The sequence below is a fragment of the Capricornis sumatraensis genome, chromosome 14, assembly GCF_032405125.1.
Source record: "Capricornis sumatraensis isolate serow.1 chromosome 14, serow.2, whole genome shotgun sequence".
Taxonomy (NCBI): Eukaryota; Metazoa; Chordata; class Mammalia; order Artiodactyla; family Bovidae; genus Capricornis; species Capricornis sumatraensis.
Genome location: NC_091082.1, coordinates 48,436,013 through 48,453,237, shown reverse-complemented (window position 1 = coordinate 48,453,237; position 17,225 = coordinate 48,436,013). Strand labels below are relative to the sequence as shown.

Below are 17,225 nucleotides of genomic sequence, written 5' to 3'. Positions count from 1 at the left end.
TCAGATGTGGGCCAAGTGGTGGGAAAGGAGGTCATCCTCATGGCCCTGGTAACCTTGCTCTCCTCCAACTCAAGCAGAAAAGTAGTGGTTTTGTTGGGAGTTCCCTTTTGAGAAACCTTAGCCTTGGCCGTGGGGCAGCTGGCGTAGGGGTGGGGTTGTCTCCATGGAGGGAATGCACTGGGGCATCCCACAGACCTTGGGCAAGGTCACACCAATGGGTGTGACCTCACACTTGCCAGAACCCACCAGTGACACACTCCCCATGGATGGTCACATCTGATTCCCAAGCTTCATCCTCGGGGACTGTAGACCCGATTCTATTTTACAAACGAGGAACACTGAAGCTCAGAGAAGGGAATGCTTGAGGTCTTTCAGTGAGATAGCGGTAGGTAGAGCTAAGTCTTGGTGAAGGCAATGGCACCTCACTCCAGTACTCTTGCCTGGAAAATCCCATGGATGGAGGTGCCTGGTACGCTGCGGTCCGTGGGGTCGCTAAGAGTTGGACACGACTGAGCAACTTCACTTTTACTTTTCACTTTCATGCACTGGAGAAGGAAATGGCAACTCACTCCAGTGTTCTTGCCTGGAGAATCCCAGGGATGGGGGAGCCTGGTGGGCTGCTGTCTATGGGGTCGCACAGAGTCAGACACGACTGAAGTGACTTAGCAGCAGCAGCAGGAGCAGCAGAGCTAAGTCTTGAATTAGAATCTGCTTGATTCCAGAACCCAAGCTGTTTCTAGGTTAGTGGTTGAGAACATAAATTCTGTATCTTACTCACTGATGGGCAAGGCACTTGACCTTGGTATGCCTCACTTGCCCCATCTGCAAAATGGAACTGATAATTGTGCTTGACTTAGAAGGATTGCTGAACAGTTTGAGCCAGTTAATAACCTAAAGCCCTTGGACCAGGATTGGCATGTTGCAGGTGACAGGTAAGTGTCAGCTGTTCTTACTGTGTTCAGTATCATCATCTCATGCTGTTTTCTTTCTGACGCAGACACGTATTCCATGTGAGGTCCATAGATGATCTGACATGGTTGAAATGCATTTATTTCATGTGATACAATTCCATGTAACTACATCTCATGAAATATTTCACTATTTGTTTGCTTATAACCAGAGTGACCATATTAGTTTAAAAACAATGGACTTCTTTTCACATTTGGCAGATAGGAGGCCCTTGTACCATTGATCCCTCCTCCTGAGTCCATGGACTTCCCTGATAGGTCAGTTGGTAAAGAATCTGCCTGCAATGCAGGGGACCCTAGTTCGATTCCCGGGTTGAGAAGATCTGCTGGAGAAGGAATAGGCTACCCACTTCAGTATTCTTGGGCTTTCCTTGTGGCTCAGCTGGTAAAGAATTTGTCTGCAATGTGGGAGACCTGGGTTCGATCCCTGGGTTGAGAAGATCCCCTGGAGAAGGGAAAGGCTACCCACTCCAGTATTCTGGCCTGAAGAATCCAATGGAGTGTATAGTCCATGGGGTCGCAAAGAGTCAGACACAACTGAACGACTTTCACTTTCTTTCCTGAACCCATGGCAGACATCCCTAATTGGTCTCATTATTTTTTTTCTGTTGAACACAAATGTGGCTTAAGCATCTGTCCTAATCCATGGAGGCAATAATGGTGTTAATCCAGGTGTTAACCTGTCTCTGCCGTCTCAAGCTGGGGGCCAAAGAGAGCAAGGTTGCCAGTCATCTTGCCTTGGACATTTGCTTTGATGGGCTCAATGCCCAACCACTCAGCCCAAAGGTGGGCTAGCTCTTTGGCAAATTCTTACCACTGTTCAACCAAGAGCTTTTGGGAGGAAATTCTGCAAACCTGACCCTTTATCTGGATGCACTCTCCAGAGTCTGTCGCTTCCTGATCAGCCCTGGGGCCATGTTTTGAGGCACATGAGAAACTGCAAGAACAACCTAGCAGTTACAAGCAGCAGGAGTCGTCTGCTGCTGCTAAGTCACTTCAGTCGTGTCCGACTCTGTGTGACCCCATAGATGGCAGCCCACCAGGCTCCCCCATCCCTGGGATTCTCCAGGCAAGAACACTGGAGTGGGTTGCCATTTCCTTCTCCAAGGAGTCATCTACCATTCAGATAGACCCTAACCTCCCTAATCTCTCCCTCTCTTTCTCTTACCTCTAACAGGGGAATATACTTGAGAAGATAGGGGTTTGCTCCCTGCCCAGATTTCTCTAGTTTTTGCAGAATAGCGTGAGAATCAAGGAGGATACTGCGCTCGTGGTAACCAACCTGCATTTTGGGACCATACCAGTCAGGCTGTTCCAGTCCAAGACACCCTCCCCCAGCCCCCGGAGAGGCATCAATTTCCATGGAGGAGCCGCCTTAATGGGGAGCCTGGGTAAGATCCTCCATAGTGGCTTCATAAAGGAAGAGCCTCAGCCACACACACAGCTTTGCCCCCTACCCCTCCCATGGGAACCTTGTTGGAGTTTCTCCAAGAAATCAGAAATGGATTGCCATTTCCTTCTCCAGAAAGAAATCAGCAGTTGGAGATTTTTATTGGGAGTCCAGACTATGGGCTTTGGGCTCAAGTCAGCAGATGGTGTGGAAATGTTCTTTTTTACACTGTGAGAGTCTAGGTCAAGGAGAGGGTGGTGAAGTGGCTGGGAAGGTGAGGGGGGTGGGGGTGGCATTCATGGCCCTGCAGTATTGACTCTGCTCCCCTCACCCTGCTCACCACTCATAGCCATCGCTAATCCTGTCTGTTCTTCCCCCACAATATTTCTCAAATGCACACGTTTCTTGCAGGCTCTGCAAGATCACTGCGATCTTTCTCTTGCCGCATCCCTTTACTCCCACATCTCAACAACTGCTCTCCCCCGTCACTCCTGGCCCTTCACGGTCTCATCCTCACCCAGTAGCCAGAAGGAGCTCATAAAAGTATGAGTTGGAACTTGTCTGTCTTGCACTGAAACCCTTCTTGTGGCTTTCCAGGTGTTTTCTTTTGTTTTTAATAATTATATTTATTTTTGGCTGTGCTGAGTCTTCTTTGCTGCTCGGGCTTTTCCCTAGTTTTGGTGAGTGGGGCCTACTCCCTATGTACTGCATCGGCTTCTTACTGCAGTGGCTTCTTGTTCTGGCTCCCTGGCTCTAGAGCGCAGGCTCAATGCCTATGGCACACAGAATTAGCTGCTCAACGACGTGCAGGATCTTCCCGACCAGGGATTGAACCCATATCTCCTGCATTGGCAGGTGGATTCTTTACCACTAAGCCACCAGGGAAGCCCTAGGGTCTTTTTTCAAAAAATGAAATTTGTTTATCACTTTTGTCTGTGCTAGGTCTTCGTTGCTGTGTGCGGGCTTTCTCTAGAGGCAGCAGGCATGGGCCACTGTGCCGCAGTGTGCAGGCTTCTTACTGAGGCGGCTTCTCTTGTTGCAGAAGAGCACAGACTCTAGGGCACTTGGCCTTCAGTAGTTGCGGCACATGGGGTTAGCTGCCCCGTGGCATGTGGGATGTTGGTTCCCTGACCTGGGAACGAAGCCACATCCCTGCATTGGAAGGCAGATTCTTAACCATTGGACCACCAGGCAAGACCCCTCCAGGGTCTTTAGATGAAACCTGAACTCCCCCCAGTAGCTGGTGCTGGCCCTTCAGACCTCTCCTACCTGCTCACCTGGGCTCCCGGCGGCCCACAGTGATCACTCTGCGGCAGCCACACTGCCTGTGCAGCAGACACTCCAGGATCCTTCTCTCTGAATCTCCCTCACTTGCTGTTTCCCGGCCTCCAGAGTTGTCTCCCTGCACCCCCTCACTTTGCAGGACTGGTGACCCCTTCTTCATTCTTCCAGTTCGAACTCAAAGGTCCCTCCCCAGAGTGGCCTCCTGGACATCTCTAAAGAGCTCTCCCTGCCCACTCTAGAGCCCTGCCCTCTGCCCGGGGTCCATCCATCCTTGACATCATCCTTTGACATTTTCTTCATGGCAGTTGTCACAAGCTGAATGTATCTCCTTCCACCAGGTGTTTCCTGATTTACTGTCTGCATCCCACAACTAAGAATGGAAAGTCTGAGAGTGCAAGAAAGAGTTCTGTTTTGCTTGTTGCAGGACCCCAGAGCCAGACCCACGGTTTTATTTCTTGAATGAATGTATAAGCATAAGATCTCTTCAAGAAAATTGGATACAGCAAAGGAACATTTCATGCAAGGATGGGCATAATAAAGGACAGAAATGATAAGGGCCTAACAGAAGCAGAAGAGATTAAGAAGTGGTAAGAATACACAGAAGTATATAGAAAAGGTCTTAATGACCTGGATAACCATGGTGGTACGATCACTCACCTGGAGCCAGACATCCTGGAGGATGAAGTCAAGTGGGCCTTATAAAGTATTACTACAAACAAAGCCAGTGGAAGTGATGGGGAATTCTAGCTGAGTTATTTAAAATTCTAAAAGATGCTGCTGCTAAAGTGTTACACACAAATTTGGATAATTCAGCAGTGGCCACAGGACTGGAAAATGTCAGTTTTCATTCCAATCCCAAAGAAGGGCAATGCCAAAGAATGTTCAAACTACTGGACAATTGTGCTCATTTCACATGCTAGCAAGATAATGCTCCAAATCCTCTAAGCTAGGCTTCAATAGAACTTCCAGATGTACAAGCTGTGTTTTAAAAAGGCAGAGTAACTAGAGATCAAACTGCCAACATCCCTTGGATCATAGAAAAAGCAAGAGAATTCCAGAAAAACATCTACTTCTGCTTCATTGACTACACTAAAGCCTTTGACTGTGTGGATCACAACAAACCGTGGAAAATTCTTAAAGAGATGGGAATACCAGACCACCTTACCTGTCTTTTGAGAAACTTATATGTGGGTCAAGAAGAAACAGTTAGAACTGGACATGAAACAATGGACTGGTTCAAAATTGGGAAGGAGTATGTCAAGGCTATATACTGTCACCCTGCTTATTTGACTTATACACAGAGTATATCTTGGAAAATGTCAGGCTGGATGAATCACAAGCTGGAATCAAGATTGACGGTAGAAATATCAACAGTCTCAGATATGCAGATGATACCACTCTAATGGCAGAAAGTGAAGAGGAACTAAAGGATTTCTTGATGGTAGTGAAAGAAAAGAGTGAAAAAGCTGGCTTAAAACTCAATGTTCAAAACACTAAGATCATGGCATCTGGTCCCATCATTTCATGGCAAATAGAAGGGGAAAAATTGGAAGCAGTGACAGGTTTTATTTTCCTGGGCTCCAAAATCACTGCAGATGGTGACTGCAGCCATGAGATTAAAAGATGTTTGCTCCTTGGAAGGAAAGTTATGACAAACCTAGACAGTGTACTAAAAAGTAGCGACATCACTTTTCTGACAAGGGTCCATATAGTCAAAGCTATGGCTTTTCCAGTCATCATGTACTGGATGTGAGAGGTAGAACATAAAGAAGGCTGAGTTCTGAAGAATTGATGCCTTCAAATTCTCCAGGTGCTGGAGAAGAGTCTTGAGAATTCTTTGGTCTGCAAGGAGATCAAATCAGTTAATCCTAGAGGAAATCAACCTTGAATATTCACTGGAAAGACTGATGCTGAAGCTGAAGCTCCAATACTTTGACCACCTGATGCAAAGAGCTGACTCACTGGAAAAGACCCTGATGCTGGGAGATTGAAGCCAAAAGAAGCGGGTGGCAGAGGATGAGATGGTTATATAGCATCACCAACTCAATGGACATGAATTTGAGCAAACTCGGGGAGACAGTGGAGGACAGTGCACCGGTGTGTCACACTAGTGTGCGACAGTCCTTGGGGGCCCCAAAATGTCAAACACAACTTAGGGACTGAACAACAATGAGCACATGAATACCTAGATGGATGGATGGATGAATAATTGGGTAAAGGGATATAAACCAACCAACAAACGGGAGGGTGGAGAGATGGCCACACAGGAGAAAATCTGCCCATGTGAAGAGATTAGCTGTCCCATTACATGTTCCCTGAGATTAGGCTGTACTGCCACCTTGTGGTAGAATATAATATCTGAACTTGGTGCCTGGATGCTCTCCCTGAGTATCTACTTTGTGGGACTGCACTGGTGGCTCAGTGGTAGAGAATCTGCCTGCAATGCAGGAGACCCTGGAGATGAGGCTTCAGTCCCTGGGTCAGGAAGATCCCCTGAAGGAAATGGCAACCTGGCAACCAACGCCAGTGTTCTTGCCAGGAGAATTCCCTGGACAGAGAAGCCTGCAGGCTGTAGTCTGTGCTGAGCACACATGCACACATCCCCTTTGTACTGGCCCCCTTGTCCAAGATCACTCCTCCCTTTCAGAGGCCTCTGGGAGCACTCCATTTTTTGTCTGCGACTGTTCCTCTTCCTCTGTGGAGGAATGACATTACTTCCAAAAGTAATAGCAGGCCTCGCTCAGCAAATATTTTTTAAGGACCTACTATGTGTCAGACCCTCTTTGAGGCCCAGGGGACATTGTGGAGAACAAGAAAGGTCCTCACAGAGCTTACCCAAACAATGGGGCCGAGCAGCGAAAGAAAAACAAGTGTATGCGTGCTCAGTCGCTTCAGCTGTGTCCAACTCTGTGACCCCATGGGCTGTAGCCCGGCAGGCTCCTCTTCCATGGGATTCTCCAGGCAAGAATACCGGAGTGGGTTGGTTGCCATGCCCTCCTCCAGGGATCTTCCCGACCCAGGGATCGAACCCTCATCTCCTGCATTGACAGGTGGATTCTTTGCCACTGAGCCACCTGAGAAGCCCATACACATATATATTTACATATATAGATATATAATTATTATTCACATTCCAGGGCAGACATGCCCACCTTCCCTCATCTTGGCTTTGTTGGTTTCAGAGCACCAAGCCTTCTAACTCCAAGGTTTCCCCTGCAGTCAAAGAAAACATTGTGGCTGGTGAGCCCCAAGGCATATCTGCTCCCTGACATTCAGGAGACTTGGGTGGATTCAGGTGTCTGATTTTAAGCTTTTTCTATTGTCCAGGCAGAGTTGGCCAGAGTCACTTCAAGGGAAGCAAGAACAGGAAGAGAGGGGAGCTGTCACACCTAGTGCCAGCATTGCTGGTAGCTCTTCCTGTGAGCTGGGGGGCAATGCTGGGCCCCGTGGGTACCAATCCTTGTACAGGCTACTCACAGGCAGCTGCTGCTGTGTTGGTTTTGTCTTGCAGACATATACCACAGCCTGTGTTGTTCTCTAGCCCGGGAGGCTGACTCTGTGCTGCTGGCAGTTGGGTGAGTTGCTGGAGAAAGTTAGTGGGTGTTACCTGGTGGCAGAAGGTAGGGGTGAGGCCCCACATGATTTGCAGAACAGAGGTCCTAACCCTGGAGAGACACTCTTGCATATGCGTCCATGGAGACAGGCACAGGTAGCATTCAAAACAGCCTAAACCAGAAACAACCCAAATGCCCATCAACTGGGAGTACATGGATCAACTGTGGCACTGTCAGCGTTACATTACACTGCCATTAAGGCATTATGGGATATGGCGTAGCTGTTCAAATGAAGGCACACTCATAATGTGGATGAATCTTGGCAGTATAAAATTTAGTGAGAAAATTTTCAAAAAATTACGTGAAGCGAGATACTCTGTCTACAGAATGAAAAACAATTAAAATCAGAGCAACACTTTTAAGGAATATGCATAGGCACAATGAATTTATGTAAAAAGGAAAGAGAATGATGGCTATGTGATTCAAGGTAACCATTCCCTCAAATGGGGGAGGCAGTGAGATGGGATGGTGCTGGGGGTATTATGGGGTTGGCTGAAGATTCTGAAGGTTCTGGTTAATATCCTGGCTGTTCTTTGGGGCAATGATATTTTTCACATTGTTAAAACAAATAACTAATGAACTTTTGAACTAACTAGCTAGCTAATTAACTCCCGACCATGAAGGGACTAATGTTGGGAGCATCTCAAGGAAGCCATAATTCTGAGCACCTGAAGTTCCTTGAAAATAGGAGAGGGCTCATGAGTGAATGGAAGGGGCTGTGGGGACCACTCACCAGAATTCTGGTTCTTAATCCAACAGATCACAAGTCACAGGGAAACAGTTTAGAGAACACAAGTGAGAGAAGCTAAAAACATTCCCTTTAGATTTAACCTCTAAAACAAGCCTCCTCAAACAAAGCAACTTCCTCAGTATCTCTGGTTTTCTTGATGAGATGGAGGAAGATAGCATCTTTCCAGTCCTCATCATTGTACCTCCCAGCCAGCTGAGCCTCATGTCTGACATTCCACCGTTAGAGTGTCCACCAGACTCTACATCTCTGAGGGCTGAGTAATAATAAAAACATCCCTTGAACACATAAAGGTGTTAATAAGCACCTCTGCTAATACCTTGTTGAGTATTGCTGAGGATATTGTTATTCTTGGGCTTCCCAGGTGGCACTAATGCTAAAGAATCTGCCTGCCAATGCAGTTCAGTTCAGTTGAGTCACTCAGTTGTGTTGGACCCTTTGTGACCCCATGGACTGCAACGCACCAGGCCTCCCTGTCCATCACCAACTCCCTGAGCTTACTCAAACTCATGTCCATCAAGTTGGTGATGCCATCCAACCATCTCATCCTCTGTCGTCCCCTTCTCCTCCCACCTTCAGTCTTTCCCAGCATCTGGGTCTTTTCAAATGAGTCAGTTCTTCACATCAGGTGGGCAAAGTATTGGAATTTCAGCTTCAGCATCAGTCCTTCCAATGAATATTCAGGACTGATTTCCTTTAGGATGGACTGGTTGGATCTTCTTGCTGTCCAAGGGACTCTCAAGAGTCTTCTCCAACACCACAGTTCAAAAGCACTCAGCTTTCTTTATCATCCAACTCTCACATCCACATGTCTACTTGAAAAACCATAGCTTCAACTAGACAGATCTTTGTTGACAAAGTAATGTCTTTGCTTTTTAATATGCTGTCTAGGTTGGTCATAACTTTTCTTCCAAGGAGCAAGCGTCTTTTAATTTCATGGCTGCAGTCACCATCTGCAGTGATTTTGGAGCCCAAGAAAATAAAGTCTGTCATTATTTCCATTGTTTCCCCATCTATTTGCCATGAAGTGGTGGGACCAAATGCCATGATCTTAGTTTTCTGAATGTTGAGTGTTAAGCCAATTTTTTCACTCTCCTCTTTCAGTTTCATCAAGAGGCTCTTTAGTTCTTCTTTGCTTTCTGCCATGAGTGGTGTCATCTGCATATCTGAAGTTATTGATATAATCTCTGGATTAGGAAGATCCGCTGGAGGATGAAATGGCAACCCACTCCAGTATTCTTGCCTGGGAAATCCCATGGACAGAGGAGCCTGGTGGGCTGCAGTCCATGGGTTGCAGAATCGGACGTGACTGAGCACACTGTTGTGCTGTTTATTGTACTGTTATTCTAGACAGCTGACAAGACTTGGCTTACAGGTTTTGATAAGCTAGGCTGGGGGAGGAAGAAAAGCAGGTAAGGTTCTTTAGGTTGCCAGGGGCTGCAGGTGGATGGTGCCTGGGGGGAAATGCCCTGAGAACCCTAAGGGAGAAATGATCATGGTCTGGGTACTCCCTGATTTTCTGTCAAGACATAATAGAGTTTCTTAAGTAAGATCCTGGAGAATATGTGTTTGAAAGATTTGTCTTTCAATCATCTGGCTCTGCAGAGCCTTCATCCCTGAAGGTGGGCAGGCAAGAGAGAATCCCAGGAGGTGTAGGCATTTCTGTTTCATACTAGCAGGTCTGGGATTCTGCAACAGAAAGCATATGCTATTTCAAGACATTAGGTTTGTATGTTTGCCACTTGATGAGTCACATTCACTTCTGGGGCTTCCCTGGTGGCTCAGCAGTAAACAATCTGCCTGCAATGCAGGAGACCTGGGTTCGATCCGTAGGTTGAGAAGATCCCCTGGAGGAGAGCATGGCAATCCACCTCAGTACTTTTGCCTAGAGAATCCCATGGACAGAGGAGCCTGGCGGGCTGCAGTCCATGGGGTCTATAGAGTCAGACATGACTGAAATGACTAAGCATCAGCAGCATTCACGTCTAGACGTGGCAAAGTGGAAGCTGAAGCTTGTGCTTGCTGCTTACGGGTGCTGGGGCCACCACACTGTGAGGACTCCACAGAGGTGCATGTGTCTTGTCTGCATTTAAGTGGGAACCCATACTGATAACATTGAATTATTGATCTCTGTATTGCTTATTGTGGAAATGTGGCAGAGTTATAAGCAATCAACCCACCCTACTTTTTATTTTTTAAAATATATTTATCTATTTGGCTGCACCAGGTCCTAGTTGTGGCATGTGGGATCTATTTCCCTGACCAGGGATGGAACCTAGGCCCCCTGAACTGGGGGTATGGAGTCTTAACCACTGGATCACGAGGGAAGTCCCCAAGTTGTTTTCTTGAAAATGATGCTTTAGGAAACCTTTTATAGGAAATAAAATTCAAGGTCAAATAGAAGGCAGTGGTTTTCAAACTGGGTTCCGTAGAGCACTAGGGCTTCCCTCACTCTCTCAGAGGTGGGTCCAGAGGTCAAAGAAGAAGAAGTGGGGGATTCAGGTGTCTTATCTTTGGGCAAAACCAGAACAATTGCATTTACCTATTTTATTTGGTGAAGCTCCAGGTATCATTTTAATAAAAAAAAATATTTTTTTTTTGTTCTAAATAAGTTTGAAAGCCACTAGTCTAAGGTGTCATTTTTCTGTACGGAATTCTCAATTTAATCTTACAAGTAGAATGAGGTTTTTTTTTTGTTTTGTTTTGTTTTTGATGCTTTTAAGTGATAGGTTGCAAGAACTGAAAAGATAACTAGCAACAGCCTCAAATAAAAATGTAAGATAACAACCATATTTTAAATAAGTTCTCTAATCCTAGTTTAGCTAAGCTGTTAACTGGTTTAGCCAAGCTGTTTCTATTTTTAAAATGTATTCCTTTCTGTTATTCCAGTCTTGATTCATGCATTAGTTAGCTTGTGTTAGACCCGGGTTTGATCCCTGGCTGAGGAAGATCCCCTGGAGAAGGAAATGGCCACCCACTCCAGTACTCTTGCCTGGAAAATTCCATGTATGAAGAGCCTTGTAGGCTACAGTCTATAGGGTCGCAAAGAGCTGGACACGACTGAGCAACTTCACTTTCACTTTACTATTTTTAGAAGTTCACCTGCTCTCCCAGCTTTATTGAACTATAATGATATGTGCCTTGTGTCAATTTAAGGTGTTCAACATGTTGGTTTGATATTCTTACATACTGCAATATGATTGCTACCATTATATAACATAATCAGCATTTTTTTTCTGGTGAGAACTTTAAGATCTACTCTCTTAGCAACTTTGAAGTATATAGAATATTATTGTTAACTATAGTCACTGTCCTGTAGATCCCCAGGACTTGTTATTCTTATAACTGGAAGTTTGTATCATTTGACCAGCATCTCCTCATTTCCCTCACCACCCCAGAGCCCCAAGTAGCCACCACTCAACTCTCTGTCTCTCTGAGTTTTGGCTTCTTTAGATTCTATGTATAACGGATATCACACAGTGTTTGTCTTTCTCTGTCTGACTTATTTCCCTCAGTGTAACATCCTGGTTTCATCCAAGTTGTTGCAAATGGCGGGATTTCCTTCTTTCTTATGGCTAAACAATGTTTCAATTTATATGGAACACCTGGAAGTTCATATTAAAGCTCCTCTTTGCCCTTGAATTCCTGTGAGGAGACACACTTTGGGGGCTTAGACAAACCCCCAGGATGCTGATCGTCAACCTCTGGCACCTGGGTCTGCCACAGCCCCAGATGTGTCTGTTTTATGACAGCCTACCTTCTCTAACCTTCACCGTCAGAACACTTCCCAAACCCCTTCTTTCCTTCCTACAGCCCCACAAAAGAAGCCAACTCTGAGTCACTGGTGGGAACAAACCTTGGTCCATTAGATTTTTCTTTAAAAAAAAATTCTACCTGAAAGAAACTTGCCCTTGACTTTCATTTTGGTTTCTCCTATCCTTTTCTTTCATGAGTGGCAGCAGCTTCATTGGCTTTTCTTGACACTGCTGGTTGTTTTGCTTCTGATGTGAACAGCTTTCTAAGTTGCATGTTTTTTTCTTGTTGTTCAAATCTCTTATTTAAAAAATTTTTTTTTAATGGAGGAAAATTGCTTTACAGTACTGTGTTGGTTTCTGCCATACAACAACCTGAATCAGTCATAATTATACATATCTCCTCCCTCTTGAGCCTCCCTTCCCCCACCTCCCCTACCCCCATCTCACCCCTCTAGGTCATCACAGAGTGCCAGGCTGGGCTCCCTGCGCTGTATAGCATAAGCTGCACATTCTTGTATGGAGTGTCTCCATCTATGGAAAGTAGACAGCATAGTTTTGGAATCAAGGATCCCTGCCCACAAGTTAAGGAAAGGTTCTTCACATCCTCATATGCAAAAAGTGAGGGTAAGCACCCTCAGAGGGCCATTCTGAAGGTTTAATTAGAAACACCATTGCAAGAGGGAGTGGGAAGCAGTATGGCTTCCCAGCGACACCTGTTTACATAGGGGTGCTTCTGTCCCCTGCTTACTCAGGTACCGCAAGCTTCCTGATCACCATTACTATACCGTTCCCTCTGATTGCCTGAATGCTTCCATTCACTTCCTGAAGACCCTGGGAACATATGGGGTGGATTCCTCCCGGGTTGTGCTCTGCGGAGACAGCGTTGGGGCAGGAATAGCGGCCTTGATCTCTCAGACCTTGGTGGGCAGGTTGGATCTTCCTCAAATCCGGGCCCAGGTCCTGATTTATCCCCTCGTCCAACTCATCAATTTTCAACTGCCATCCTTTCATCAGAACTCACGCATTCCATTCCTCACCCAGAAGTTCATGATAACTTGCATGTTTAAATACCTGCTTATTGACTTTTCCTGGTGGGATGCCATCGTGAGTGGGGCTGTTATTCCCCCCAAAGTCTGGAAGAAGTACCGGAAGTGGCTCAGCACTGACAACCTACCCAATAGGTTCAAGAAGACAGGCTGCCAACCTGTGTTTCCTGCCCCCTTTAATGAGGCTGCCTATCTAGAAAACAAACACTTGTTGGGTGTGGAAAATTCACCCCTTGTAAGGGATGATGCATTGGAGAAGGAAATGGCAACCCACTCCAGTGACTTGCCTGGAGAATCCCAGGGATGGTGAAGCCGGGTGGGCTGCCGTCTTTGCGGTTGCACAGAGTCGGACACGCCTGAAGCGACTTAGCAGCAGCAGCAGCAGCAGCAGCAAGGGATAATGAAATCATAGCCCAGCTTCCGGAGGCCTTCCTGGTGAGCTGTGAGAATGATATCCTCCGTGATGATGCCTTGCTCTATAAGAAGTGCTTGGAGGATCGGGGGGTCCCCGTGACATGGTACCATGTGGAGGATGGCTTTCATGGATCACTGATGTTTTTTGATAAGAAGTCGCTCTCTTTCCCATGCTCCCTGAAAATTATGAACGCTGTAGTCAGTTATATAAAGAGCATACTGTAAGGTTGAGGCTCTGAGTAGGGCACAGCCAGTATGGACTCTGCTACAAGCTGAGTTCTTTGATGAATTGTATAATAATTGATTAAGGAGATCCTCAGTCAGTGCTTACTCTGCAAGGGAAGGATGAGAAGGAAGCTAAGAACAGTCATCCTTAGTATTTGGTAAATCCCAACTGTTTCCTTTCAGTGCCAACAGTGTTCAATTCTGCATTTAGCAACATTCTCTAACCTTCTCATTCAGGTGAAATAAATACTCAATGGAGAAAAAAAAATGCCTTTAAAGGTTCTCAACACTCTAACACACAAGACCTCCACTGAATGAATGTTGACAACTGTCCTTGAAGGGTCTATATCTGTAAAGCTGAAGTACTGCTTGGGGGTAACATCTCCGTTGGATGAGGGGGCAACTAATTGTTCCCGGGACCAAAGGTTCATCAGTCAAATTCCAACAGTTTGTTTACAGATTGATTCCAGTTGGCCTGAGAGATGCTTTTGCAACAAAACTCTGCCCTCAGTGTAACCACATTTGGTCTGGACTAATCCCAGGGACGGAGGAGCCTGGTGGGCTGCCGTCTATGGGGTCGCACAGAGTCAGACACGACTGAAGCGACTTAGCAGCAGCAGCAGCAGCAGCAGCAAAAGAACATTTTAGAGGAGCTCATGAGCAAGGGAGAGGTGAAAAGAGGCAAGAGGAAGGCAGTGAGGAAAAGGGGGGCTTCTCCTGGGCTTAAGTCTTTGATCTGAATTCCAAAATTAGGTCACTAGCTATCAAAAGGCAGGGTCTTAGAGCCAGGGCTGTCTTGGGAATCTCTGAATGCCATCTGAGATATGGAAACTGCATTTCCTAAAGCAGTAAGATGTCAGCCTTCTTTCTCTAGTGAACTTATGTCTTGGTCTCACTTTTACAAAGAATCTTGCCTTCACTTAGCCCACACCACTTTCTCTGCTTGCAGAGAAGAGGAAGCGAATAGGAAGAGAATATTCGTATTGCATGTTGGGGGTAGTCCACATTAGCTTGGGTCCGTGTTTCCAGCCATATCTGTAATAGCACTGGGCCTCCCTGCTGTCTGGTCCCATCCAAGTGCTAAAGTTGGAGACTCCTCTTCTTTGCAGCCATAGCATCTCTTGGCATCAAGAACCTCACCTATGACTGATGGAAGTAGGAGTCTTATTGGTGTCTTGGATCCTGGCAAAGGTGCAGATATCTACATAGGCAGTTTTGGACTGGGCTCCTGGGAGCATGGACAGGTATCGTGATCTATGTGCTATATATAAGTAGCTTTGATGGAAAAGTGTGTTAATTACCTACTGCTGTGTAACAATACTACCATGAACTTAGTGGCTTAAACAACACAGATTTATTATCTTCCAGTTTCTGTGGCCCGGGACACTGACAATGGACACTTAGCTGCAACTGAGGTGTTGGGGCTGTCATTTCATCTGAGGCTTGGGTGGTGAGGAATCTGTTTAAGTTTAGACAGCTTGTTAGCAGAATTCAGTTCCTTGAAGATGAAGACAGAGAGCTTCGGTTTCCTGCTAACTGTTGGCTAGAGGCCACTGTTGGCTTCTAGAAGCCACTCACAGTTTCTTTTGCACGTGAGTTTTCCCCAAATGGCTGCTTTCTATGTATTTTTTAAAAAATTTATTTATATATTATAGTTTTGGCTCTGATGGGTCTTCGTTGCTGCATGCAGGCCTTTTCTAGTTGCGGCAAGCAGCGGCTCCCCTTCGCTGTCGTGTGCAGGCTTCTCATTGTGGTGGCTCCTCTGTTGCAGAGCACAGGCTCCAGGTGCGTGGGCTCAGTAGTTGCTGCTCTTGGGCTTCAGAGCGCAGGCTCAGTATTTGTGGCACACGGGCTTAGTTGCTCCAAGCATGCGGGATCTTCCCAGAGCAGGGAAGGTACTCATGTCCCTTGCATTGCAAAGCAGATTCTTAACCACTGGACCACCAGGGAAGGTCTGCTTTCTTCCTTAAAGTGAGCAAAGGAGAAAGACTTATGCAATGCTATGCTATGCTATGCTAAGTCACTTCAGTCGTGTCCGACTCCTAGCCACCCTATGGACTGCAGCCTACCAGGCTCCTCCGCCCATGGGCTTTTCCAGGCAAGAGTACTGGAGTGGGGTGCCATTGCCTTCTCCAACTTAAGCAAGATAGCCATTAAATTCTAAAGTAATGTAGTCACAAACGCTATCACATATATGCTGTGACCTTTGCCTTATTCCGTTGCATGCATGTGCTCAGTCAGTCAGTCATGTCTGACTCTTTGTGGCCCCGTGGACTGTAGCCTGCCAGGCTCCTCTGTCCATGGAATCTTTCAGGCAAGAATATCGGAGCAGGTTGACATTTCCTACACCAGATGATCTTCCTGACCCAGGGATCAAAACCTGAGTCTCCTAAGTCTCCTGCACTGGCAGGTAGATCTGCAGTTCTTGGGAACCGCCCCCCCCACCCCCCACCCCTTATTCTGTTGCTCAATCATGTCTTACTCTTTGACCCCATGGACTGTAGCCTGCCAGGCTCCTCTGTCCATGGGGATTTTCCAGGCAAGAATCCTGAAGCGGGTTGCCATGCCCTCCTCCAGAGGATCTTCTCAACCTAGGGATTGAACCCAGGTCTCCCACCTTGCAGGCGGATTCTTTGCTGTATGAGCCAGCAGGGAAGCTCAAGAATACTCGAGTGGGTAGCCTATCTCTTCAGGAAGGGGAACTTCCTGACCCAGGAATTGAACAGAGTCTCCTGCATTACAGGCAGATTCTTTACCAGCTGAGCTACCAGAGAAGCCCCCTTATTCTGTTAATTAGAAGCAAATCATAGGTCTTGCCTGTACAAGGAGACCACAGAAGCATGTGAACACCAGGGGATGGTGAGCTTGGGGGCCCCTGTAGAGTCTGTCTACCACAAAAGGTATATCCAGAAGGGGATGGGAAGAACAGTCAACACAGCTTCTCTGCCTAAGAAATACAGGATGCTCTGCAGCCATTGACTTGAATTTCTGGTGCTAGTGATGACAGTTCTGGACTGTATCTTGAGACTCTTCCCCATAATGTTCCCCAGGAGAGGTCCTCATTTCTCCCTGGTCCTAATTCCCACCACATGACTATCATTTGGTTCCCTAGAGGGCAGTGATTTGGACCTGTCTTTAGTCTATTCCTAGTTTATTTTTAGGAGAAGGTGATGGCACCCCACTCCAGTACTCCTGCCTGGAAAATCCCATGGACGGAGGAGCCTGGTGGGCTGTAGTCCATGGGGTCTCGAAGAGTTGGACACGACTGAGCGACTTCACTTTCACTTTTCACTTTCATGCACTGGAGAAGGCAATGGCAACCCGCTCCAGTGTTCTTGCTGAAGAATCCCAGGGACGGGGTAGCCTGGTGGGCTGCTGTCTATGGGGTTGCACAGAGTCAGACACGACTGAAGTGACTTAGCGGCAGTCTATTTTTATGGTGAACTCTATGCTCTTGTATTAATCAGGGTCCAATCAGGAGAAGGAAATCATACCACTAGTCTTTTTTTTTTTTGCAAGTATTTATTAACTTCAAGAACAATAAAATCTTCTGAAGACATTTTGTGCCTTTAAGGATCTACCAAAAAATTACACCCAGGAGCACTTATAGGATATTGTGGGCATACAAAGGATCCAGAGAGCTAAACACATAAATACAGAACATTTGATAAGTAAAAAGTCAAAATTATTGCTTTCGTCAGGCCAGTTTATTTCTCTTCCTTGGTTCTTGTCTCATTGCAACAAAAATCTAGAGCAGTGGGTTGAAAGGTTTAAAATAACA

General features: G+C 46.3%; 1 protein-coding gene across 1 annotated transcript in view; it reads left to right on the top strand.

Moving 5' to 3' along the window:
• AADACL4 (arylacetamide deacetylase like 4) overlaps nt 1-13,444 on the top strand; it is a 29,428-nt gene extending 15,984 nt beyond the window's left edge. Inside the window, 4 exon segments of the mRNA XM_068985734.1 lie at nt 2,146-2,359; nt 7,154-7,217; nt 12,512-13,050; nt 13,206-13,444. Of these exon segments, the coding sequence (XP_068841835.1) occupies nt 2,146-2,359; nt 7,154-7,217; nt 12,512-13,050; nt 13,206-13,444 (1,056 nt within the window).
• The last annotated feature ends 3,781 nt before the right edge of the window (nt 13,445-17,225 follow it).